At 40.8% G+C, this 26341-nt stretch overlaps 2 protein-coding genes across 11 annotated transcripts in view; both read right to left on the bottom strand.

The window, feature by feature from the left end:
* Nucleotides 1-16668, bottom strand: part of LOC117158905 (insulin-like peptide receptor) — a 43387-nt gene extending 26719 nt beyond the window's left edge. The window contains exons 1-2 of one of the 9 annotated variants that reach the window (XM_076621365.1): nt 16365-16668; nt 13105-13487 (exon numbers count right to left, since the gene is read on the bottom strand). The gene's annotated coding sequence lies outside the window, so the exon portion shown is untranslated. The other 8 variants (XM_076621367.1, XM_033338299.2, XM_076621370.1 and 5 more) reach the window with 8 other exon arrangements.
* A 577-nt stretch (nt 16669-17245) lies between these two features.
* Nucleotides 17246-25987, bottom strand: Ugt50B3 (UDP-glycosyltransferase family 50 member B3). Of its 2 annotated transcripts, XM_033338300.2 has the most exons (8): nt 24954-25985; nt 21962-23173; nt 20560-20826; nt 20022-20220; nt 19759-19935; nt 18907-19224; nt 18263-18491; nt 17248-18182 (listed from the first exon to the last, which is right to left on the bottom strand). In XM_033338300.2, the coding sequence occupies exons 2-8, from the start codon at nt 22196-22198 to the stop codon at nt 18044-18046; spliced, it is 1566 nt and encodes a 521-aa protein (XP_033194191.2). In that variant the 5' UTR covers nt 22199-23173; nt 24954-25985; the 3' UTR covers nt 17248-18043. The 2 variants fall into 2 exon arrangements, with proteins under 2 accessions (XP_076477490.1, XP_033194191.2); XM_076621375.1 differs by lacking the exon at nt 18907-19224 and having other exon boundaries at nt 17246-18182; nt 24954-25987.
* Between the last annotated feature and the right edge of the window lie 354 nt (nt 25988-26341).

The raw sequence follows: 26341 nt of genomic DNA, 5'->3' as shown, positions 1-26341 counted from the left end.
CTTGGCTCCTTCTTCTTCCTTTTCATATTAAGAAGTAATGCCGAAGTAAACAGATTTGTTTTGATCTTGCTAAGAGTACTTGACATTTTCGAGTATTTGATTTGCCCTGATATCAAGCCATTCCAAATTTTCGAGATAATACACGCACTTGAAAAACAGTTCATAAGAAATTCCACCAAGTGAATGGTCCATACGTTTCTCGTGCTCGTAATTAAATCTTACGAAAAACTCGGGTGGTCATGAAGGAGCCCGAAATCGTACGAACTGGCATCATTCCGCCCATTCATAAGTTGACGCGGCCCTGATAACGAGCTGATAAACAGCGGATTGGCTCGTGTCTGAGCCCTCGTTTCTTATCAGCCACTCTGCCAAGGAATTCGTGACGATACGTGATCTAGACGACATGAATAATTCGTAACGCAGAGAAGTACGTCGTCGAATTTCGTTAGAGAAATATGTCCACTGAAAATAGATCCCTTTAAAATCTATTATAAACAATAAGAGATAGATCTTTGAAACAGGGATACACGATCGACGTAAAACGACGTAAAATTCACGTTGTTTCGTCAGCTTTCAACAGGGAATGGCGAAATAAGTTTTACTATAAAGTACATAGAGAAAAACCAGGCTACATGTATTTCAGTTTGTATGAACTTTACAGAGCATTTGCATAGCATAGTATCGAGAGTGTTGGATAATCTATTTACGAACGACCCTCAAATTATTTCGAGCAACTCGCGTATATCAGAAATAAATCATAGTATCTATTCTGTTCATATTTGAACCGATCCAAAACAAACAGGCTGAAACCATTTTGAATCATCGACAAGATGTGATAAGAGAAGAATGATCACACGTTTAAAATTAAGCCCAAGATATACTACAGTAGAGAAAAGCATATTCTCTTTTCTTCTTTTTCTAACTGTACAATGTCCTAACTGTTCTAAGTCCAAACGTTAACTGTTTGCGAGTATAGCTGACTGAATACCAGTGGTAAAGTTTGAAAGCGATCTGAGAATACATTTACGAGTCACGATGGACGACCAACTGCTCAAATAATTTTCTGATTTTCCCAAAGTATACGTTTCTGCAATAAATATTTTCCATCTTCTATACGAATTTCCGGATTTCAGTTTCAAACTTTACCAACGTGATCGCGCCAATTGTATCATATCGTCGTGTATCATAAAAAATCTTTCGCGTGACACGCGCAGTATATTTACAAAAACCGTCCGTAAGTGTTGGAATAAATGGAAGTGGCGGTGAACGCGTTAATGTAATATTCGTCATCAAGAATTGGGAAAAACAAATTTACAGCGACGAATTCGCGTAAAACTTGGCCGACGAATTTCAAGTTCGCGAGAAATGCTACAAACTCGAAAGGAATTCGACTGTGTATACGGTCGCGCGTCCTCGAAATGACAAGATTCGACTTTCATCGACGTTCGACGACAAGTTGCAAAATTAATTAACGCATCGAGGTAGCTTGGCACGCTCGCGTTTGGTTCTTAGCACGAAAAGTATGCCAGTCGCAGTCCAGGGCCGGCATAGTTGCGAGGCTATGTTATTTCGCCATAGCGACAGACGCACGTGCACGAATTTTCAGTCGAACGACTCATCGCGCTATTTATTAGCAACTTTTACACCTCTCGGTCTAAGGAACTTGCATCTTTCATATACTCGTCACGCGTTAAAGTCGTGCTACTTACGACGAAATTTCGGCAGTGAAGTTTCGCTTGTTGCGATCTTTTCTTCATACGAGTGTAATAGATATCGTGAAACATCGTACACAGTCCAATACAGATTTCAACAGTTCAAACTTGGTCTCTTATGACCTTCGCCCGACACGAATCTTGATGTTCTATTGTGTTAGATCGACCAAGAAATTTTATCGTCAGCTTTTCTGTGTATATTTACGAGTAGATCGTGTACGTTCAGACGTTCGTACAATTTCATATTTTTATTTACAAACGCAACTGAAGTAGAATCCGAGTAAAAATTTGTTTCACCTAGTAAACACGATAAGAAGTATGTGCTTCGCTCTGGATATTTAAATTTCTCGTATACAGGGTGGTTGGTAATTGGTGGTACAAGCGGAAAGGGGGTGATTCTACGCGAAAAAAGAAGTCAAAAATATAGAATAAAGATTTTTCGTTCGAGGCTTTGTTTTCGAGAAAATCGGCTTTGAATTTTCGCTCGGTACGCGCGCACTTTATCGCGTCTCGTTATAACGAAGCTCACTGTAGATCGTTGTCTCGATGGAAAAATTAAAAAAAAAAAAAAATTGTTATTCTATATTTTCGACTTCTTTTTTCGCGTAGAATCACCCTCTTTCCGTTTGTACCACCAGTATAACCAACCACCCTGTATAAGCAATAAATACATAAACGTGCGCTATCTATTTATTTCTGTGCTTAGTATATGACAGTCCATAATATGTACTTTGCTGAACAAATTATTTGTTGAAAATTCGATCGATCGATCGTTCCACGACGAAACGCACCAGAAATCTGGCATTTTGTTGAAGCTTCAAAAAAAAAATATACGATAAAAGTAGTTCTCTCAGCCTTTTTTAAATATAAATTGGCAATTTCTTCGGGTCTTTATAAATCTCCCCGATAGGAAAAATATTCGACGCTGAGAATCAAGTCGTAGAGTAGTGGTTGGAAGGATATTTTAATAAGAACAATGAGAAATTTAACGAAAAGGACGCTATATCGAAGACTAATTAGTAGAAATTCCAGTGCGAATAATTGGTTCCCATCCTTTCGAAGAACAAAAACGACAGAACCTTTCGACGTGCCTGATAGAATTTTAAATTCTTTCGTTCTATGTACCAATCGTGATGTACGACCGACTGGATACGATCGAGTGAGAATTAGTTAAAGGTTGATGTGATCGTGAACCTTCGAGGATGTTAACGATGTTTCGTTCGCGATCTCACGTTTTCCTCGTGATTGCTACTCAATAGGATATCCGAGATTCAGAAACGAATCACGTAATTCCAAGGATATACACATACATATTAATTTCTTCCTGCAGACCATGAACGAAGATTAAACGATTAAACTCGAACCCTCTGTGTGCTTAATTCTCCAGATTTTAACTAATAACTAACAACGTTTCGGTGTACTTAGTTTGAAATATTGTTCGTGGTACGGTTAATTAATTTGAAATTCTACGGTATACCTCGGTACAAATTCCCTACAAATGGTTGGTAGTTTGGTAAAAAATGTCCCAAGTTCTTGTTTGCAGGATGCAGTCTCGCTTGTGAAATTATAACATAAACGGTCTTGTGCCATTTCTTTTCGCATTTGACCATCGTTTAGCTTTCCATTGCACTTTGGTTTTCATTTCGTTAAGATTTGCATATAGTTTCCAAGAGCGTTCGGCTTTTGTTTAATTGGAATTTTTATTTAATTTCCAAGCCATCGAAAATTCGCCAAACCCTTGGATTTTAACTTTACCAGCGCACGATCGAGTCACGCGAAAAACAAATTCGTCCACTAATGTTATATTCCGACATTAAAACGAAAATATAAAACCAAAATTTCTTTCTAAGTGAAAGAAAATTAAATTGATCAGTTTAGCTTCCTAGTAACTCGATTTTAACTTTGTTGAAACCTGTGTCACTCGTATTAGCCACGATTTCACTCAATTATGTAGGAAGGAAAAGAAGACCAAAGCAAATTTACCCCAAGACAGCTCATCTCGCGAATCCCATGAGTCACGATAAACCCTTCTATCACGAACAATTTTATCAACCCTGAAACGAAAGAAAAAGAAGGAAAAGCGGAGAAGAGTACTCCCTTTAGAGGCGACTTGTTCCGTAGCACGTAACGAACACTAGCCTCGCTATAACGCACATTGTTTTCACTCGCAACCCATTTCCGGTCTCTCTGTTCGCCTCATGCTGACGCAATAAACGATAACAGAGAACAAGAAAGAGAAAAAAAAAAAAGAAATATAGATACGTTACCGCCTACAAATATGTAAAATACTCTTGAAACGAACCTGTTTATTATTATTTTATTTATTATTAAACATGTTCCTTTCTCGAGTGATACAGCTGTACATACAACTGATTTCAACTTAAATCTATTTATAAACAAATGAACAGCAAAGGCACGTTCTTCTATCACAACTTTCAGAATATATCAAAAATATCAATCTTTTGGTCTAATTATACACCAAGTGTCTAAATATGAATGGTAGCTGCAGATGCGCGTGTTTACGAGCTGATGCTTTTTTTATCATCTTTACGCAAAACCGACCACTCTTCGTTGTCTTGAATGAACGTGAGCGAGCGAGACCCGACGAAATAATAAGAAAGACAGAAACGAAGCGGTAGAGCAAAATCGTTTGAAAGAACGTCAACAAGCTGACTCACGAACGAAGCGTTATGTTAACCGGACCATAATTAGATGGGCATGACGTTGTAACCTCGTGCCGAAATTTTCCAGCTCGAGAATTCGTCCGGAACATTCTGCAAGCTTATTTTGCTGTTAAGTCGCGGTCCTCCTTCTCGTTACACGCTAATTAATTTCATTTATAAATTACGCGTGATTACGTATAAATGGACATTTGGAAGTACTTGCAATTCTTTTGAAAGAATTTCGAATTGTTCTGTAAGAGATATAAGTATGGTGATATTAGATATAACTCGATGCTGCAACGACAGAAAAATATAATGACGCAATAGCGCCACGGAATTGATTTACATTCCCGAGGAATGTATCTTAACCAGTTAGCTGTTTTTGACGAGTATATTCGTCATGAAGAGATGGCAATATTTCGCGTTACGACGTTCCCTGTCGGCAATAAAATTAAAAAATAAAACAGTCGTTTCATTATAATTTAATTCTGTGTAATAACAGCCACGTATACTCTGTATTTGACGAGTATATTCGTCGCAGTTTACTTTTTCCGACAAGTTTTAGGCACGCGCTTTTCAAAGAGGTCGCAACAGCTAACTGTTTGAATATTTGAATTTTATTATCGAGCCAAAATAAAGACCGACGTAACAAAATATTCTTAACGTTGACATATTCTTTATTTTTAATCGAAACAAACCGGAACAAAGTATAATTAACATTTTCGTTGCATTATCAGAAATTCGTTAACTAAAATTGAAATTTCAACTAAATGAAAAATATTCGAAATAAATCCACATCGGTGATCGACAAATTATATCTGCAAATTATTATATTTTATATTTCCTCCGATAATAATATCATAACGATAACGATGACAAACACGATAATAATCATTCGGATCGGTAAATCACAAAAGCCGTACATACCAAGCCTGAAATATTCGCCAATTAATCGAATGGACAAGATACGGATTGATTAAGCAACGATGTTGACCGTATCATCGCGAACGAGCGTAATATCGATACAATTAAAATTCTCCAATGAAATTGTGAAGAACGTTCGACTGTTGATAATTAACGTGCAAATGGTGTTTTACGAGCAGAAAACGAAAAAAGAGAGAAATAACCCTTGGTGTAACAGGCAACGAAATCAGCGATGCAAAATGCTCGACTGGTAAAGATACAATTAGATTAGTCGTAATTACAGCTTGTAACAAGACGATACGCACGGTATTTTACAACCGCAAGACTGTGTGAAATTACGTATTTGTACATTAAGGATGGACTGCGAGGCTCGTTAACGTCTTAATGATAACGATCATGAAAACCATACGTATGCTTGCTAATACCTTATTACGTTATTAGTCCTCGAGTATCGGTGTTCAAATTATTGCGAAATACTTTATGCCGTTTTTTAAACTTGCACTTTAACTTCCTCGGTGGTTTCATTTGGACTTATTATAAAACTATCATTTCTACGGACTGTCTGTTGACAGTAATTAAACGACGATAAGTATTGATATCGAAAAACATCGGTCGAGTCGAGCACCATTAATATTTTTCAACGCATTAATATATCAACATCAGAGTCGCCAACATTTACACGCCAGTATCAACTTTCCGACACTACTCCTACGCGGTATCTTCTTTTTCCATTTCCTCTAACGTGTTTTCTCGAAAGCAAAAATAAATCACGGAAGGTCATCTCGATTATCAATTTCATGGAAAGAAAAATCACAAGCAACCAATAATAATGCCTAGGAGAATTGTTCGCGGGAAGGAAATTCTTTCGAGTTTATCCCGAAACGAGGGCACGGACGGTTTAGCGAGATGCGAAACCAAGACGAGTGCAACCGGGAGATAATAGCGGATTATTTCTAGAAACGCAAATTGTATTCACGCGCGTAAACAACGTTCACCGTTGCGGCAAACGAGACGATGACGATAGAGAAATCTCGTTTACGTGATTACGGGCCGGATCATCGGGCAAACGAGATTAGACGAAGGCAAACGGGAATGACAGGACGAGAAATTGCATCACTGCGTCGTTACTTTGGTCCTTCGAGCCATGTGACTTATTCCTCGTTTCCTGCAAGGTTCCATGCGAAGGGCGCACGAAAATTAAGGAGGAACGACGCAGAAAACGGGCGATATTCGGTCTTCGAGTAACACGCGACGATCGATCAACTAAAATGGCGCACGTTTGACCCCCTCCAATCGTGGCAGCTTCGTTTAATATACTGTTCGAAATGACGCTAGCGTATCACGTGACTTGGGAGAATGATTCAAACGTCAGTTTTAATACAGCGACGTGCTTTCGCCGCAAGGTAATATACAGGATATGACAGTACGTAAAATGGTAAATTATGAAAAAGAGGGAGGGACGTTTACGATCGATTTTCATGCTCGCTCGTAAAAGTCAAACACTTCTCTATGGATCTTTTACATTCCACCGTAATCCCGAGTCTACGCATCGGCGCGGAGCTTCTGATGATAAATGTTTCCTGGCTTATACGTAGACACAAGTTCGTTCATCGCGAACAGCGTAAAAAGACCATAGCGTCTGATCGCGACGAAAAAAACACGCGGAAGAAGAGACGCATCGACGGGGAAATGCTTTCATCGAAGTTAGTCGACCATTAAATTACTATTCTCGTGCTTAACATCTGTCGCCACCAATTTGATCGACTTTCACCGCTTCTATCTGCGCCAATTTTCGATATTCAAATAATACCAGATTCTACGGTCTATGAACATCTACGAAAACAAAACGAAACAAAATTGCGACACACCGAGGAACAACGAAAAACAAGATTAACCTTGCCGAGCTTCTGAAAAATCATATTTTCTTCCTAGTCAAGATACGACGCGATAGGAATTCTATCCGTTTACTGGGTCGACAACTGATCGTGGATTTTGTCGTTACCACCTAATGCCAAAATCCTCAATCGCTTGGTTGTCAACCAAACAGGTCGGAAGAAGAGCGACAGAATAAAATAAAACCAAATAAGAATCTTCTTCCTATTGTTTAAGTATAGAATGAAAATTCTCACAATAGAAATTTCCACCAAAGCGGAGAAGCTCGCTAGAAAGATGGTAGAAACGAGGAAATTTTTACATCGAGGAAATCAAAGACAGATAAAAAGGCAGTTAAACTTTTAGTTGGAGAATGTGTATGCTTCCGAACACTGCTAAATCATCTCATGAAGGTCTAAAAGTTCTATACGATATTTCCTAAATTTGTCTCATCTTCCTTCCGAATCTGTATCAATTTTCCACCGAGTCCCTCGAGTTTCCCTTCGCATCGACGATGTCTGGAGCCAGATAGACGAGCAACAGGCGATATTCAAAAGTGTACAGACACATTTCTGTAGAAAAGATTTCGAGTAAGGCCCGATGTAGATAAACGATGTCATGTAGTCGCGGCTTTGTACATACAAGTGAAGCTGTGAGACTTGGCAGCTTTAGCACGTAACATATAATGTACGAAATACGTATCGGATTGCAACAGTAGATCGTACAATACGAGTCGAGACGTAGCAAAATCGCGTAATATTTATTACGCACATATTGTACGGTGTTTCTTTGCTCTGTGATTGTTTACAGCGACGACTAAACCGAGGACTTTTATGCAAATGCATATGTATTTTAGTTATGCAAATAATTTCAAATGTTAGTTACTATCTCGGTAGATTAGACAAAGAGAATAGTACAAACATAAATTTTTATTTCGTCGCATTCTCCGGTTATTTTCTTAACAAAGTGCTACAAATTGCCAGATTGGCGCAACTATTTCAAGATAACGCAACAAAGCGTTGGAATCTCCTCTTAGTGTGCAATGGTAAACGCGTGTTAATTTCTATTTCTGTGATTTGAGAATTCCATCGTTCATTCTCTCCGCAACAACTTCACTTGCGAATGTCCTTCTTTTTCGATTCCGTTACAACCACCGATATATTTCACGACGTACCGTATGCGCATTCTGCGATTAGAAATACACACAAATCCGACGAATCACACATTGAAGACAGGTCGCGTGCATCGAGTAACGGCGATTAATACGAAATCGGAACGGGGTGCAGCATCGCATCTCTCGTCTGCGCTGCATCGGTTCTAATCCGCACGATGTATCTACATAACCGGACTATCGATTTGAATGATCATCAGGATCAGACTCCGTACAATAAGGGGCCAGTTAACCGCTCGTGTATCAGGGGTTAATGGCCTCCGGAAATTGCTATTATTCGCCATAGAATCAAACCGTTGCAACGCAAAATTATACCGTTGGACATTTATACTTAGCCGACGATTGACCTTGCGGTTTATTTTCGATTCAATTTGTATCCTTCTAACTTTAAAAAATATATCACGAGTTTCCGTTATCGGCGAAAGATGGAAATATAAAAAGTCGAGGATCGCAACGAGTTTAAATTAACGAAAAGATCTACTTTGCATATTTTATTTCACGGGATCGCGTGATTCGATAGACGATCTATTTTCAGTGGGTTGCGGAATCGATCGAAGGCGTGGAAACAAGAACATATAAACACCGTGAGAAAACGCTTCCAGGAAGCTTCGGCAACGACCCACGCATTGCTTTTGCGTCGTCCCAAATTACGTGTGTCAAGAGATCACGGCCTCTCCCATCCTTTTCGGTTTATACTACTTGCTCACCGACAGACGAACGCTTCGAGGACATTTCCAGCCGTTTACGAGGAAATAGATGCCTCTTTGGCTTATATGGCCACGTGTGTCCTTTTCGGCCGATTAGACGTAGTCACGATATACAGGCTGATTCGTTGGAATTTTGGGATCTATGGTGTACGGATAAGCGTGAAGCTCGATTACGCAGAATTTAAATAATATTCCAAAATCGTACGATATATTCCATAAACGATCATCGAATTTCGGTTTGACAGCAAAGGCTAACACGTATAATTGGTCATAATTCATTACGTTCCTCTTGTGACTCTTACAAACAGCTTTTACAATCAAATTATTTTCGACGCGTTTTCACGTCGATCATGTAACGATAAATATTTCCCACGTTGTCGCTCTGTATATCGATATTATAAAAATTTGTTTAAACTTCAAATGAAAATTTTATATAAAAAGGATACTTCTATGCGACTGTGTAAAAATTAAACGATAACCTGGAGAAGACGTACGCTTACTAACGCTAACAGATATAAAACATGTTAAAATTGATGATACTGTGATACCATAAATTTGAAGAAAAAAAAAGTCCATAAGAACAAAGTTGCAAAGAAGTTCCATCACTCAAAATCTTCCAGTGACCTTAATTTCTCCACCTGTATCAATTCGTCACGAAATTCCAAACTGCTCTCCCGATTACTTCTGACCTACGTATAGGTATTTGTCCTTAATTCGGTGTATATTGGGAGACACAGGAGAAGCTGACATATCGTCTTAACGATTTCATCGATTTCAGTCGTTGTTACACGACAAATAGATACGCGCGTTTTGTGCGACAAGAATTACTTGTTACTTTGAAACTGAGTTCCCTGCGGCGAGCGTACGAAGCGCGATACCGCGCTAATTGATCTACATTTTCGTCGTCCTTGACCGTCACATTTTCCTTTTCCATGGAAACCTCGATCTCCTTAAACGGCTGTATTACAGCCACGACCTTCACGCGAGGAAATTTCCACTTTTCCACCTCGTAACTTTCATTTTCGTGCCGGTCAGTTCGTTGCTAGTAGTGATCGCTGTGATAGCGCAAATACCGCGCGTATTACACGCCGGGATGAAAATCGCGAAAACGTGGAAGCACGGCTATTTAACTTTCGATTGAATCGGACGTTCAGTTTTCTGTCAAAACGCAAGTTCTAGCCAACCTTAACCCATCGAGGCTGGAACTTACGTTGACGCAGCATTTCATTTCATTCCCTCTTGGTCGATTCACGTTATTCAATTCTGTTAAATTCGTTCGATTTATGCGATGCTGAAAAACAGTCGCAAGAATTCGCTGAATATTACTTTCGTTACTACTTACTCGAAGCGTTAAATACAAAAATGCATATCATTACGATGAACTAGCTCTTTCCTTTTCCAAATAAATAAGACAAGTAAATAAAGTTTCAACCAGATGCTGCGTTATCTACGCCTAAGTTGTATAATAGTACTCGATAAACGTAGTAACGTAATAGAAACATCGAGAGAAAATAGAATGCTTATTCTACGATTTTCATTCATGAAAGAAAAAAAAATCGATTAAGATTAATGGAAACCGAAGAAATTGCATCACGGTGGTCGCGATAACACGTTATCGCTGCAAGGTATACGTCATGTGTGTCACAACCGTTGCGTCAAACTCGTTGAATCGGTTCGCGTTACGTAGGTAAATGCTTGGTGCGCGTCTCATTAAAAATTAGCCGTACACGTTCATTGTCTTCGCTCGTAGTCCGATCGTTTCGTCGACCGAGTCGTTCTATATTAAAACCGTTGGAAAAGCGTCCCTCCCCAAACGCACCGGACCGCGATACCAGGGAGATGATCTCGACGTCATTAAACGGCGCAGACCTTTTTTAAAGTATAAGTCGTCGGCGTTTCCGTTCTACGATCCCGACGGTGATTTCTCGCGATCGTTATCGTGTTTAGTAACGTTCTCGACGTACATGTGTCCGCGTTTCTTTTCCATCGGTAGCGACACGTTGTCGTTATTTTTAGAACAGAAGCTGATTACGGAAGAGTCGAGATAATGGGGATGATCGGTCGTAACGATGCGAGCTGTCGTTTCGTGTTCATAGTCGAGAATACAATAACTTTCGTCGTTTCGTTAACTGGTCACGTATTTTATCCTGTCGGTTATCGAGGATGGTGTACCTTTAATAAAATCTTCTTATCTCTCTTTTCCATCGAGCGTAAATGAAATACGGCTATCTGATACGTTTCTTTACTCTGCATACGTAAAAGTGGTTACACGCTAGCTAGATGGTTATTTCTATGGGAAAATTTATGCGAGAGAAAATTTAACCGAACGAGAGACGTGACAATAATTTTCCTCGGATCAACCACCCTTCCGTCGCCTAGCTTACGTAACCATTTTGTTATATCTGATGGTCAATATTTCTCTCGTTTCCCGGTCTCCGTCACAGCTCCCTGCATTCGCGTGACGACGGACCAGCCATGTTTATTTCACACCCGAACGAAATTCTGACAGTCGGGTAAGGATGGATAGAACGATCTACGATAAAAATTTTGTTTACGAGGGAACACGCTCTTTCTCTCTCTCTCTTTGTCTGTCTGTCTGTCTCTCTCTCTCTCTCTCTCTCTCTGTCTCTCTGTTGAAGGTTATAATTTCAAGATAATCACAATAACACAAAACATGGTTGCGTCACGGCTTTTTCTCGTCGAGTTACGATCCTCTTTAAATCGTGTCTTCATTCTGATACGCGGTTACGTGACTTTCGATTCTTTACGTATACGATACAACCTACTATAAATAATTTAACGTGATTTAAGCTCGCGCACGTAAATTGACAGTTTTTTCTTATTATAGCAATCGGTCAAATTAAACGGCCACTAAACGTAATTTATCGCAGAATCGTTAAATTTAACGTTTCCGTGCGCTCTGTATCTTTCGTTTAAAATTTAACGATCATCGATATCAGTATGCACGCTCGTCCGCAATAACTTCGTTGCATAATTGATCAATTAATTGAATTTTGTTTACTAGCGCCGCAAAAACCGTTTCGTTGGCTAGCCAATTAATTGTTCGCAGCATGTTTACGCGTAATTAGCATTTTCCACGATTTACGAACGAACGTACTTCGAAACCGACTCGAAACGACCATTGCAGTTCCTCGCTCGAGCGCGTTTTTATTTACTTCCGTTTAATCGCTTCCGATTAATCGAATGTCGTGCAACGTGTTTTCTAAGCGCACGTGGTGCAGAAGACAGCGTGTGCGCGCGCGAGCTTCTTCCACGCGTGCAAAAAACACGTCGGCACGGAGAAGCAGAGACAAAAAAAAAACATTGTTCACGCGATACCCTGAGCGCGGAACAAGTGTCGCAAAGTCGAAGTTGAACGCTGTTTCGCGAGCACGTGACAGATATGTATATCTCGTGCTGAGCCAAACAATGGTTCACGAGTTGAAGAAAAAAGACATCCAGAATGGTTTTCAATTTTAACCCAAGTTCTATCGTAACGAAACGGCTAATTATTAAGTCTTTTCACAGCGGCACGGCTTTGGCACGGTATACGACTGCTTATGTTGTATACTGATTTTTTACAAGATATTCAAATTTTACCAATATATGTAACCACGATCAGAATTCTAACGAAATGTGAAATCACGAAACTTCAAGAAGTTTTGCACAACACGCGTAATATTAATAAATGTACGAGTAATCGAAACAGTTTCGTGACTCACTGTAGACTGTACTTATATAGTAATCAATATTTCCAGTAAATGCATTTATCCCCTAATATTGACACTATCTTCGTAGCAAACAAACTATTCTAATCCGCATGCTTAATCGCCACACCATTATCGAAGCACCTTTTATCGAAAAAATCATGCGTCTAGACGCCGGCGAACAAATAACATTCTCTTCGACATACTTTGGCCGACACGCAATTCGAACGGCTATGGGACACGATCGCTTGTTGCGCGTTATTATCGCAGAAACCGTTCAAATTGTCGGCTAAGGAACGTGCCGAAACTTTTTACGCGCCAATACTTACGCGTGTCATAGATACATACATACATTCCTGGCCGCGAAGTGGATCCGTGTCGTTCGTCCTCGATGATGACACGTCGATAACACAATCACTACCGAAGCACCACTGCCGTGTGTCCCACATTACTCGGCATGCCGATAGTCCGAAATCACTGCGTAAATAACGAAAATAGATATGAAGTAAAAAGGCCAAGTAGAACGATTTTTGCACGTACATAGACGTGTAAATGTACGCATGCAGTTGCTCACGGCGGTCTGTTTACACGCTTCAAGTTTCCAGTGTATGTGTACGTATGATATTATCAATAGAAACCAAAAGGCAACACTATCAGTTATACATCAGTGCAAAGTGAAAAGGTAAATTTGCTCGGCATATTAAGGTGTTTGGAGGAAGACTTAGGAGAGACTTTTAGAACGAAATTTTATCAGAAATTACGAAACGTTTAACGTTTTGATTTGATCAGTTCTACGAAGGTTCTTAGCGACGTCTATGTGGAGGACTTCTTCGTACGTGTATTATATATATTATATGGACATTTGCATGTATGAATTTTTTTATATGTGTGTCAAACTTGTTTCGACTTCGAGGAGAACTTTTGGTGTTTCGAGAAAATCTTTCGCGTAAAAGTGAAACAGATCACGCGTGCCAACAACGACAAGAGATAAGATGTTTTATTTCGTATAGGAAACTTAAGACTAAGGAATAAGACAAAACTTTTTCCATCGGAAACTTTTCTCTTTGATTCTCTGTGACGTTTAACGAGAACAGAAGACGGTTAAGTATACTTGTTCTACGATTTCACATAGCTGTGGAAATATGTTCAAAGAAAATGAACCGCAAAACAATTGCTGAGAGCCAATGTCTTTGTTCGTTTTAAAAAACGTTTCCGGCTCGAGGAGTACACGTAGACATTTGTGATTAATTGTACAAGTATAGGGGTATATACGTAGGTACAAGTGCACGTGGAAAAGGAGCTGGATCGATGTGTACGGTAACGCGACCGATTACAAAACACACGACCACAGACTAATTCTCTTTTTCTGCGTCGTCGCCTAGCCGGAACTTTTTCAAGGCTTCGCCCGTAGAAGATTTCACAAGAGACACGAGTTTGCTCTATACACCACGAAATTCCATCTTTTTTCTTCCAACACTTCGCTCCACGGACTATTTAGGACAAAGACTGCGTGCGTGAGTTGATGCGTACGTGCGCGCGCGTGCTCACTCCTTCGACTGACGCGCGATGATTCGTAGCCGCTTCTAATGCGTAGTTAGCTTCGCGGACTCCGGTAAAATAAAATAAAACATAAAACATAAAGAGAAAGAAGAAACACAAAGAACCACTCCCCGAAGGTTAAAGCGCCGAGACGCCACCACCGCAAGTAGCCTCTGCTCTCGACGATCTACGCACCGCTTGTTTACTTTATCCCACCTTCGAACAGGTTGTTGATACGCGATGGAATCATATTTACGTACCAGAAGAATTCATAATTCACGGCACTGAACTTCGTTAAACAGTTCGATCTAGTCTGCTTCTTTTGTGTTTACTAGCACAATTGGAATATCGTTTCTTACGCGACTATAAAGATTTAAATAGTACAACGGAAGTACGAATTCACATGGATGATGAACAGACATCACCAAACGAACAAGTACACCAAACACCGTTCAAGGCGACCATGTTATCGTCACTGGCGCGCCTCGGGTTGCTTTTTTAAACATGATACCGTTAACTCCCCGCGGTACTCACGCGCGACGCGTTCGACACACGCGTACACACTACACGCGACGAAACAAAACGCGGCTCGGCACGTCCGATTGCTGTAAGAACCGCGTAATTCACATGCGACGCTAAGAAAACTCGCCGCGACGGTAGGGGAATGTCATAAAAGTGGGGGTAGGGAGAAAGGGTGGTCACGAGTGGACACGACTGCGAAATTCTGCTCTCGTGTATTCGGAAATCCTTCGATCGTTGATGATTTCCTTCGCACCACAGGATATACGTCTATGCACGCACGATCGCTTAACTCGAGACGGAGAAAAACAGAGAATATGTAAAAACACGTGCCACAAAAGGCAGGCAGACACAGACAGAGTAGCACGACTGACGGACGAAAGGAAAAACCGGTCGGGAGGAAACTATAATTGCGACGCACGACGTGAGACCGTTTTCTTTCCCGTCGCCATTATCGAATGATAAGAAAAAGAAGGGTTGTTCCGACAAAGTGGGAGGGGGGTGCGACAAGGAAGGAAGCATGGAAAGCATGGTCTTCCTCTAGACTAGATAAAGAGAAAGGTATACTATATTGGAGAGGAGAGAGAGGAGAGAGGAGAAAGAGAGAGAGAGAGAGAGAGGCGGCTGCTACTGCCCGCGTCCCGTATTGCGTAGTAAGCGCTTGAATGGATTACGTCACGCGCCAGAGGCAAGCGCAAGAGGGTAAAAGCGTCCCAACAGACACACAACACACACGATGATGCCCATACTGCATAGAGCATTTGTTCGTTGCATCGGTTGTTGCGCGTATTCAGTATGCGGCATTTTGCATGGAGGACTTCGGCCCCGACCTCGACCGTTTGTTTTCCGGTGACCAACAGGCCCCAGAAGCCGCGAGTGAGAAACCAGATATCCAGCTACCCACCTACCGCCACCATGTGAACACTCTACATGCTCGTATGCGCAGCATCGTTTACCGTTCGCGCATATTCGTCTAACAGGATGCCGTTTTCCACCGTTTCTCGTGCACCTTCGCCAAGTGCCGAGGAACGATCGATCGTCAAGATACGACGACACGAGGGATTCATCCATTTAACGAGAAGAACTTTCATTTACGGGGCTATGAAACAACGTTCGTCGATCACGGCGAAACTCCCGCTCGCTCCCCACGTGTTTTCGCTGAACGAACAACAGTCAACTCTCTGCCTCGACTCTCTTCTTCGTGTCTTTATTCTATCTTTGCCTCGCCTGTTTCTCTCTCTCTCTCTCTCTGTCTCTTTCTCTGCCTCTCTCTCTCTCTTTTCTCTCCCGTCTCTGTTCTCTCTTCTTTCGCGACATCGTCTCAAGTGCCCTCTTTTGTTTCTCGCCTCCTCTCATAGACTGTTACCTCCTCACTTTTCTCAAGCATGCACGTTTATTATATTTTTCGTCTCACGAACAAATTGTCGAGTCACGCTACAAACTGGCACCACGTTCCACGTGGTTAGACGTGTCCTTTCAAAACACCACGATCCTCACTACCATCTCGCACATACACACACGTTACGTTGTATCCCATATTTGGCATTTACCTTTTGGCTCTACTCGCGTGCCCCGGAATTTGCACTCTGGCCCGCCACTCTCGTATCGTCTCCGCACACACGGACCGATTCGCGATTGACGACGAGAGAACACTCGGTTAGAGGCAGCCCTCAGAAACGTAATAACAAAACGTACACCAACATTCTGACGAACGAATCAGCTGGTACTGATCCAATCGTGATCGAGCGCCGACTTCGCCACGGGTCACGGACGTAGAAGCGTCGTGAAAACACGAGTACCCTGCTCGTGTCGCGGCGGGAATCCGACTCGTGCGCCGCCGTTCGTAAAGACTCCTTAACTAACGTCAGTACCATACTTCGCCACTAGCCACGTGCATGCCCCCTTCCCCGTCTTGCTATCTTGCTTCCGTCAATATCCGTAGACGTTTATATATTCACAAACATTTGGGACGTAAGGCCTGACACAGCGAGTTTACGATATGACGTCGTTGCGATTTATCATCGGTGACGCTACGCAATTCGATATCTTTATATTTTTAAGAATGAGATCTCGCACTCATGTGCATTACATCGTTTATGTATAAACCTACAGAATCGAATAGCATGTAGGTGTATCTGCACCCAGTCTAAAGTGTTTAAAAGTGCGACGTAGGTTTCAACCATTTCCTGAACTGTCGTTCCCGATGAGAAACGATACTTGTCTGAATGATTGGAAGCGCTGTCAGAACACCCAATAATAGAGGCCAGACGCGATAAGTTACGACGAGTAGTTACGACGGGTAAAGCATACAGGAATTCTTCCATGTAGAGGGAAAAATGGGAATGTGTTCAGCCAGTTTACATATGTAGCAGCGTATGTGTCGGTAGAAACTTGTTTTCAAGAATATTTATTATTGAATCTTTGTTCCGAAGCAACGAATACTGTTTTTTATTTATCCCGTTGAAGGTTGCATAAGAGTAGATACCTACGTAAAAAAGACTTCTTATCGTTGAGTCTTTGTTTTGAAGCGAGTACTATTTTTTATTTATCTTGTTGAAGGTTGCATAAGCAAAAACATCTTGCCAGAAGTGATTTATATCAATGTTCATGATATATATCTGGTTTCTCTTATTTACATCGGAGAGTGGTTATGCAGGCAATATACATATAACATGTCAGAATAGCTTTTGATTCGAATGTTTGTAAACAAGTTCGCTTTTATTCAATTGCCGAACAACCGGATGTTTATAGTTTTATGAATTGCATATAGTCTCAAAAAGATTGTTTCAATATATTTTCGCGCTTCTAGTTTAAACCATAGACTTTGCAAATTGCAATGTGCAAATTGCATGTGCAATGTAAACTACATTGCATCATTCCGTGAGATTTCAAAGATACATTCGGTCCACTACATCAATAGTAGTTAACGTAGAAACCTGTTATACGTCGATATTATCATTTTCTGAATAATCACTAATTTTTACTTTTAATTATTTCTTCTTTCATCTAAACAGAGCTTATTTTACTATATTACATATTAATTCAAGCACAGTAAAGAGGATAGAAACGTTTAGATTTTTAAGAAAATATTTTAAATCTAATCGTAAGATATTTATATAGGCAATATAAAAAATCGCTAAAATATCCATAAACGGTATTAAAAGGTACTAAACATATTAAATAAATACATGATAATTTCACAGAAAACGAAATTGACACTATTCACAGTCTAGTCGATTTTCTTCCTGACAATTTGTTTGGAAATAGTTCTCCAACACAATTTCTTCAGTCCGTATACCGATAGTAATAACGCTATCGCGTAAAACATTGCCACATCGATGGAATAATAGTGAATAACATTCATATATCTAAAACAAATTAATTCCATTAAACAATTTCTTAGGGATTAAGACCTAAAAGAGAAATTCTTAGAAAGGCTTCGACGTACCTTGTAGAACTTTTTAAATGCTCAGCTCCTTTGTACTTGGCAACGTGTTCTACCCACCAAGTAGCCAGTTTTCTGGGGTTAATTGGCAACTCCCGTAGCAACGAGCTTCTCTTCTTCGCTGCCATTCGGTACGAATTGTTGTGTATGGCAGCCACCTTGAGAATCCCATCACGAAAGCTTCCGATGGATATCCTAGCCAAGTCCATCACCAGAACGTAACCCAGTTTTTCTGTAATGCAAAAGGATTGAAAATATTCCTTCGAAGATCGTACGCTTAGTAGAAGTTCTTCCAAGTCATCCAATTCCTTCAGTCTTATATATTTCTAAAGTTATTATTTATTTATTTCATTTATCGATATTCATGGTCTTTGCCAAGGTTCCACGACTTAATGGAAAACAATTCTCTGTGATAGAATTAGACACGCGCTTACGATAATTGTATAATGTAAGAAATATCGTAGAAAATGTTAAAAAATTCAAATATATTAAACAGAGATCAAAGGTGCCAGAGTATATTCTTCGTTCGTTTAAAGAAACACAAGCATAGACAGATAGTCACATTTGTTACGTGCTCTTTGATCGATATTCCAAGTGCAAAGAGTTAACGAAACAATAAGATAAAAGGCGAAGCGTCGATATTTTACCAGCTTGTGCCGCGTTTCCATCGTGATCGCAGAAAACAGGCAAAACGAGGGTCGGGGCGGCGTGATAAGCAGCCTCGTGCAAAGACAAAAGTCCTCCGTGTGAGACGAACGCTTGTAGCTTCGGATGGCCTAACAGCTCTTGCTGAGGCCACCATGCCGCCGTTCTGACGTTCGACGGCAGATCTTTGATCTTCATACCTTCCCATTTCCACACGACGTTGTACGGAAGCGTGGCGAAGGCTGCCACGAAAATTTGACGAAGTGCCTCTGGCATTCCTGATGCTCGAACCGACGAACCCATAGATACGAATATGAAACCTACGGCCATGTTTCACGGTTATCGTGACGAACTACTTTCAGTCTTTCGACTTGGCCTGAAAATGATCCATTGTACGATAAGCTGGTACAAAAACGTAATGGATCGTTATGACAGAAAGACAGATTAGACATTTTTGACGTATCAAGGCTACTTTAACATTAAAGCTAGCAGGTCCATTGAAATGACCGATATGTGAATTTTTATAATAATTTCGAACGATTCTTCGTAAAATACAGGATAACAATTGGTTCTCCGTATCTTCCTTTTCTATCTCTTTGGCACAAGTTGTGTATTTTAATCTGGTCGGTGGTTCTAGCGTTACATTCCTACGGCAATTCGATCTTCGCTACAGCGAGCATGTAAATTCTACATCGCGCGAGTTTGCATCTTTCCCATGCTACGAGAGAAATGTTCAATATCCTTTGACGCAGCTCCATCATCTCCACTTTCTCCGACCAATCGACAAACCTTGGCCCAACAAGCGAGCGTAATTTCCCGTTAACGACGCGAGTTGACTTAGGATATCGACTCACCGCGTTGCAAGAAGCTCTCCAAGTCGGGACTAAGCTTTGTCGCCGGCTTGCAATGCAGACACGCGACGTTCACCACGTTCGCTAAATACGGCACCGACTCCGCCACGCTGTAATGACTGTTCTGCAACGTCAGAGGAATCTCCGTGGTCAGATCTCGCACGTCTGGTAACTGGTTCCCTGAAGCAGCGAAGATGAAACGAGATTGTTCGAGAAAAAGCAGATCGTCGTGGATGAAACCGATCGCCGATAAAAGATGTACGTACCTAGGTACTTTCTCAGAACCGGTTGAAGGTACCCGCTGACCATAATCCAGTGCATTATTCTCAAGGTGACGAGACAGGCTACGTTTAGAACCCTTTGAAAGAAGTTCATGTCCTGGGTCAGGGATTTGCCAAAGTAAGGCGTGACGGACCATGGCGATGGGTTCCCTTGGCGACTTATGGATCCGCTGTATAGTGCCACCTATATCGACATTTTTCTTCAGTTGTTTCGCTACGAGTAATCGAGACATTGAGAAAGGTGCGGTGAACCAGTTTTCTCGAAACTCCTTTATCTACTTTGCTGTTATTTATTTGCTTTAAAATATTCTTTCAAATGTCTACTCCTGCACCCATTATTACGCTCTTATTCAAAATTAATTTATCCAAAATTATTCAAAATTTTAATCCAGACTAAAGATCATGTACATAATGAAATACTTTTTTAGGTCTCGGCCATTACAGACTTGTTATTCGCGAACGCTATTGGCAAATATGTTTGCTAGCGAATGACCTGTCTTTACAGCGTATTTAAAATAGTTACGGTATTCAGCATGATAGTGGGCACATCCTCGCCATGAAGAACTCCTAGAAGGCACTCAGGGAAGGCTCCGTCGACGACCGCGACGTCCCATCGCGTCTGAGAATTGCCTTCGGGTCTTCTCAGCCAAGATACGGAGATTTCGTCGCGAAGAAGCGCCTCGCATGCCTCCCAGGCATATCGCATTGCGTCCCACGGAGAGATAGGCATTTCATCTCGGAATCTTGCGCCAACCAAGTCCCATTCGGACGTGTAATTCCCGACATAAGCCTATCGATAATAAAACACAGTCTAAATGCCAGCTTCCTCGTAAAGCAATCCTACTATCGCGTTTTTCTTTAATAAATTTCTTCCACTGTGTATCCACTCGATGGAAACGTGTTATTTCGAATAACCACGGAACGCGAGCATTTTAGCGAGACAAAACTAGAAGATGGAGAAGTTAAAGCTTAATACGCACGCAATTCGTGTAAAGTCATTAACGTTACCGATACGCGAAGCGACGAATTTAGACGCAGTTAGGTTTCCGAGTTTTCTTTACCGAATCCTTCGGTAGATTAATCAGATTATTTGGAATTAAAATAGGCTTGTAAAATTCAAGTTTAAGAGATTCGTACAAAACTGTCGGGTCAAAAGCCAAGCGTTTGCTTCGAACATAATTACGTAACTTGACATTTTTGCGAGTAATTGAAGAACCTCGACTTCGCTTGAAGTTTGTACGTTTCGTGTGAAGCAAAACGCGGACTCAAGCAATTTGAAACCATTTTATCAGTGCGCATCTGAGTCAGCTGACTCGATTAATTTGAACGAAGCTCGATTGTCTTATTCCATTTGACAAATACGTTTTAGTTCGTATTATTTTGTATTGTTGCTTTTCTTGAACCTATTATACGTCGTTCTCGATAATAATCTTCTCTATTTCAATTATCAAAATACCAGTATCAAATTATTTGTTTTATTTCCGCCCAGTGGAACGAACAGGATTCATTGAAACCAAGAGGTTCTGCGTGTACATGGCCTACAACCATCGAATTCCCCAAGCTTCTCGACCCGGGTTTCTATAATTTACCAGCAGCTGTTTGCTCACGCTACAAACTCCAGTCAATTCGTATACCGTCCCTTTTGTACGCCCTTGTGCTACTTCCGGCACTCCCGTAATTAAATAATCCAACGAACTGATACTATAGGTGAAATTGCGTCTAGACGGAATAATACGCGCTCGAAAATGTCTTCCGTTATTCTCTAAGAGCTACTTCTAATCAGCTTATCTTTCATAATTAGATAGCAGGAAAACACCGAATTCAAGAATTCTCAATTTCTGTCACTTGTCGATCTTCGTATCGTAATTTTTTTTTTTTTTTTTTTTTTGTGAAATATCTTATTCGTAAAAATTGGAAATGAATACCTCGAAGATAGGCGGAACGAACTCTTGCAATCCGCTGTTCGCAGCTGGTCCCGGAAACGCGCTCAACAGGGTCACGTTGTGTCCACGTGCCTTCAAACTGCTACCCAGTGCCACAAATGGCACGGTGTGCGACTTCGTGCCACCCATAGTGGCCAGCAGGATATTGTAACCCATCGTGCAATTACAGACTAACAAGATAACGAAGAAAATAATCGTTGGAGCCATCGAATTGCTCATCTTTAAGTTTTCACCGTTTATTTTTTTCTTTTCGCGTTTCAGCTGTTTTGGTCGTCCACAACACCTCAACCAGCGTGTCCTGCGTCTATCCGATCAAGTTTACACTGGAGGAAGAAGCTTTTGACATCGGATACTATATCATCGTCGAAGCAGCACCCTTAAACGTTGCAACTTTCTTCCGTGAACATTCCTCGTTCGCGCCGTTAGTATTCTTCGATGTTCCTCGTTCTACGTTGATTCCTATTTTCCACTCGATGTTGCTTTATCCTTTATTCGAACAGAAAGTTTCTCACTTGCGATCTTAACATTCAAGTATCTTCTTCGTATGCCTTGTCCTCTTCGGTCTAATTCCTCAAGTTCTCCAAAGTTTTGCCTAAGCTCCTTATATGAAAGCTGCTCGTTCGTATCTTAACATTCCAACGTCCTCTGTTTCGCGTTACTTCAGCTGTACGTCTCTATCTCCTCTTTCGTGTAGTTTGATAAATTCCTGCAAGTTCTGCCTGAGCTTCTATGACAGTTTCTCACTTGTAACCTCGACGTTCCAACGTTCTCTACTTTATATTACTGCCCATGTATATTCCTATCTTTTCCTCCACTGAATTTCTCAAATTCTTCCAACTCCTGTTTCCAAGTAGCGAACTACGATGTTGCTCGTGTGGCACTGTCTGTCTGCTTTTCGTCGGTGGAACCGCGCCTAAATACGTTGGCCCGTCAAAGCCCGAAGGATTGGGAAAACAACTCCATTATCATTGTAATGATAGGTCGACGAGAGAAAAAAGAAACGGCCATCGATCGTACGATGGACGATAGTCCTGAGAGAGACGAGTAGACGGGAGAGGAGACGGCTTTTCTTCGGACAAACCCGTCCATGAAACCTCGAGACTGCTATTTCCTCGTCATTTTTACACGAAGTCGCCGAGCATGACCGATCACGTTCGTTTCCGTGATTCTTTATTCCCGCTTAAAGGTCTGCAACTGAAACACAGAAAACCACAAAATGATTTGTTTGTTCGTGTAGCACGGCTACACGGAAGCTCTTCTTAGTTCAAATGTTCTGTCTACCGTTTTAAATGCGAAGGACATCCAAGTTTTATCATTTTCTTTGTGTCATCTTTGCCTTTCTACTACGATACTCGATGTATTTCGCAATGGCCTGTACGATTACAATTTCACTATTTAAAAGTAAAGAAACACGTTTTCAAACGGAACATTTTTACGTTCGTTTTGTCTTTCATCGAGCGACGCGTTGCTGTAACGCTTTATAAATTAATCGATACTTCAACCGAACTATTGAAACGTGATAAAACCATAGGAATAAATCCACTGTATAACGTTAAGCCTAAATATTTGTTATTTAAAGAAAGGGAAACTACCTATCCTCGTTTCTGATATGCAAAATTTCTGCCATAGGAAACATTCGAAACTCGTCGCTTGTCCCGGCAATTTTCTTTCTTACGCGACAGTGGTTCGATCGACAAACGACACTGTTTCAAGTACGGTACGCGAAACTCGGAGTAAAGATCATCCAATTCATCAGGCGATCATCTTTAATCAATTCTCGTTCGTTCGCGAGAACACGTAAATTTAACCTTCAACGATATTCAAACGACGCCTGAAACTTTCACTAAATAATGCAAGTTTCAAGTGCAGCGCTCGTTCCAGACCGACAATACGATCTCTCGAGATTGAAATCCTGATCTTGACTCTCCTTCCCTCCTGTTCCTTTCTCTGGCTCTTCCTTTGACGATTCTCTTTCCTTCGCGAAAAACGGATAGGTCGATATCCGTACGTGATACGGCACGTTTAACGGGATTAGACGAGACGTTAAATCCTTTTCGTGAATCTCAAATGGACGAGTAACCTTCCCAACCAACGAGATGTACGTTTTAGGGAGTTTCAGGGATCGAAAGTTCAATCGTACAGACACGAGGAACGCAGATTTGTCGACGAATCGAACATTTGTATGGATTACAGCGATACGGGAAATTATCGGAACATTTGTCGGAGAAAATTTTTGTTTTATTATTTAATTTGTACTTTACAATTTGCCCGGTTGGACATTTGGTAAATGTAGAAAATTTGTACGAATATATTATCTATGTTAATAGGAAATCGAACGGTGTCCAAATACTTTTGCGTTTTTCTGATTAATTAGCAACATTCGTCTCGACTAATAATTAGATACGCGTAACTCTTGATTTCGATGGATTTTTCGTTAAAAGGATCGATACTGTGGACCCTAACGATAAGTGGTCGTTTTTTTCAAATTTATACGATCTTTGGAACACGCGACGATAGTTAACTTTCGACCAATGATGGTTTTCTTTTTCCATTTCTATTTTATTTCTATGACTCTATATGTAACTAATCTACGTTTCTATGGCTCTTGCAAATAGTTTCGACAAATTCTTCCCTTGTTAGACTAAATCGTAATTTCTAATAGATACAAAGTGCTAAATACAAAATCGACTCGTTGAAAGTCTAGTTTAGTTATCATATTTCACAGGAGACTTATTTTCGAACGTATACAGAGGAAATTAAGGAGCAAAGATTCTTCGAGGATCAAAGTCTCGTTCTTTTCACTAGCAAATTTTAACGATTAAGTCTTCACGAGTCGACGGACGTACGACGAACATATTTATGATGTTATTTCACAAATGTTTGCCACAGCTCGACAGTGTATCTGGTCGTCGACGAAGCTCCTCGATCGAGTCGTCGAAAATCGTGGGACGCGATCCGTAACACTTTTCCTTACCTCGTGGCGCTGGTCCTCGACTTCTTTCTTGCGATTTACGCGCAGCCAGCGTTTCCTTCCTTTCTCGTGCGCTCGTTCCTCCGCGTTTTCCTTACCATTTCTACGAAAGAAGTTTCTTCTGCCAAATTAAAATCGTTCTTTTTAATCAACGTTTCATCGATTCAGTTTCACCATGCAACTTTTCCATTAATTCCATTCGGATATCCTCGCTCACGATTCTTCTCGCTAGAACCCGATACCTACGCCTTTTAGTGTCACTTTACAGCGAAGGTTCCTTATCCTTTGACGTGTCGATTCGATCGGAAATTTATTTCGTGGAAGATTCGTTCGGTCATATTTCTGATTAAATATCGATGCAATGAAAACGAGATAAACACCTTTTAGTTTGCGTTAGGTTAAAAACTCTCGATGTTTCGTACGTAAATACGTAGGTCGATCTTGTCGTTCGCGATGTTCGTATTGTACGAACTCGGCTGAATTTCGATTCAGCGAAAACGAAGTTGGCAGATTTTTCAACGTCGCTCTATAGCGAAGATTCTTATTGTTTAGCGAGTCGATCGAATCACATTCACTGCTTTCGTATTTCGAAAATTTATCTCGTTTTTATCTTCCGTTAAATTTCGATTTAGCGAAAACGAGGTTAATAGGCCCAGGTGCAGGGGCTGGAGCGAAAAAAATCGGTCGATCGATTTTCGCAGACCTTGAGACTCGACGCGTTTCGACGCACGAAGCTTGGATATCACCGAGCGTGAAAGTTTGACTGGCCAGCGGTAGCTTTAATGATCAGCTGTGCTCGAGAGAGAGAGTTTTCCCTCCCACCAGCACTTGCTTCTTCTTGCTTTTCGATGGTCCCCGTTCACAAAGATGTCCCGCGAACCAGCAACAATGAGATACACAAACCAATCGTGAGTTACCTCGACACCTTTGTTATACTATGCTGTCGATGCAAAAGTGGGAGGTTCGATTAGAATTTTGCTTCTGTTGCTGTGATGGCTGGTTGATCCGCGTAGTGGGAAAATGATTTGGGGCTGCTCGTTACAAGTCAGAACCGTGGTATTGCTAACTTTTTGGATTGAAAAGATCGGAGGAGGATCGGAGATTGATGGACTTTTGATGGATTGACGGAATGACAAACCATTTCGCATTATTCGTACGAGGTGGATGAAATGGTATTGGAAATTCTTTAAATTGAGATATCGCAGGATAGAAGGTTTTTTAATCAGTGGAAAGTAGAGAATATAAGAGTTTGATTTACCACGCTGTTAGGATTATCAATTCGTGAAAAGTGAAATAAAAGTGAAAGATTGCTTCGCATCTTGATATACTATTGGAATATTCGAGCATTGTCTTATTCGTCGACATAGTAGGCGTATAATACTGAGTCATTT

This window comes from Bombus vancouverensis, chromosome 9 (assembly GCF_051014615.1).
Source record: "Bombus vancouverensis nearcticus chromosome 9, iyBomVanc1_principal, whole genome shotgun sequence".
Classification (NCBI taxonomy): domain Eukaryota; kingdom Metazoa; phylum Arthropoda; class Insecta; order Hymenoptera; family Apidae; genus Bombus; species Bombus vancouverensis.
The sequence above is the reverse complement of the archived record's forward strand: the minus strand, read 5'-3'. Positions and strand labels throughout refer to the sequence as shown.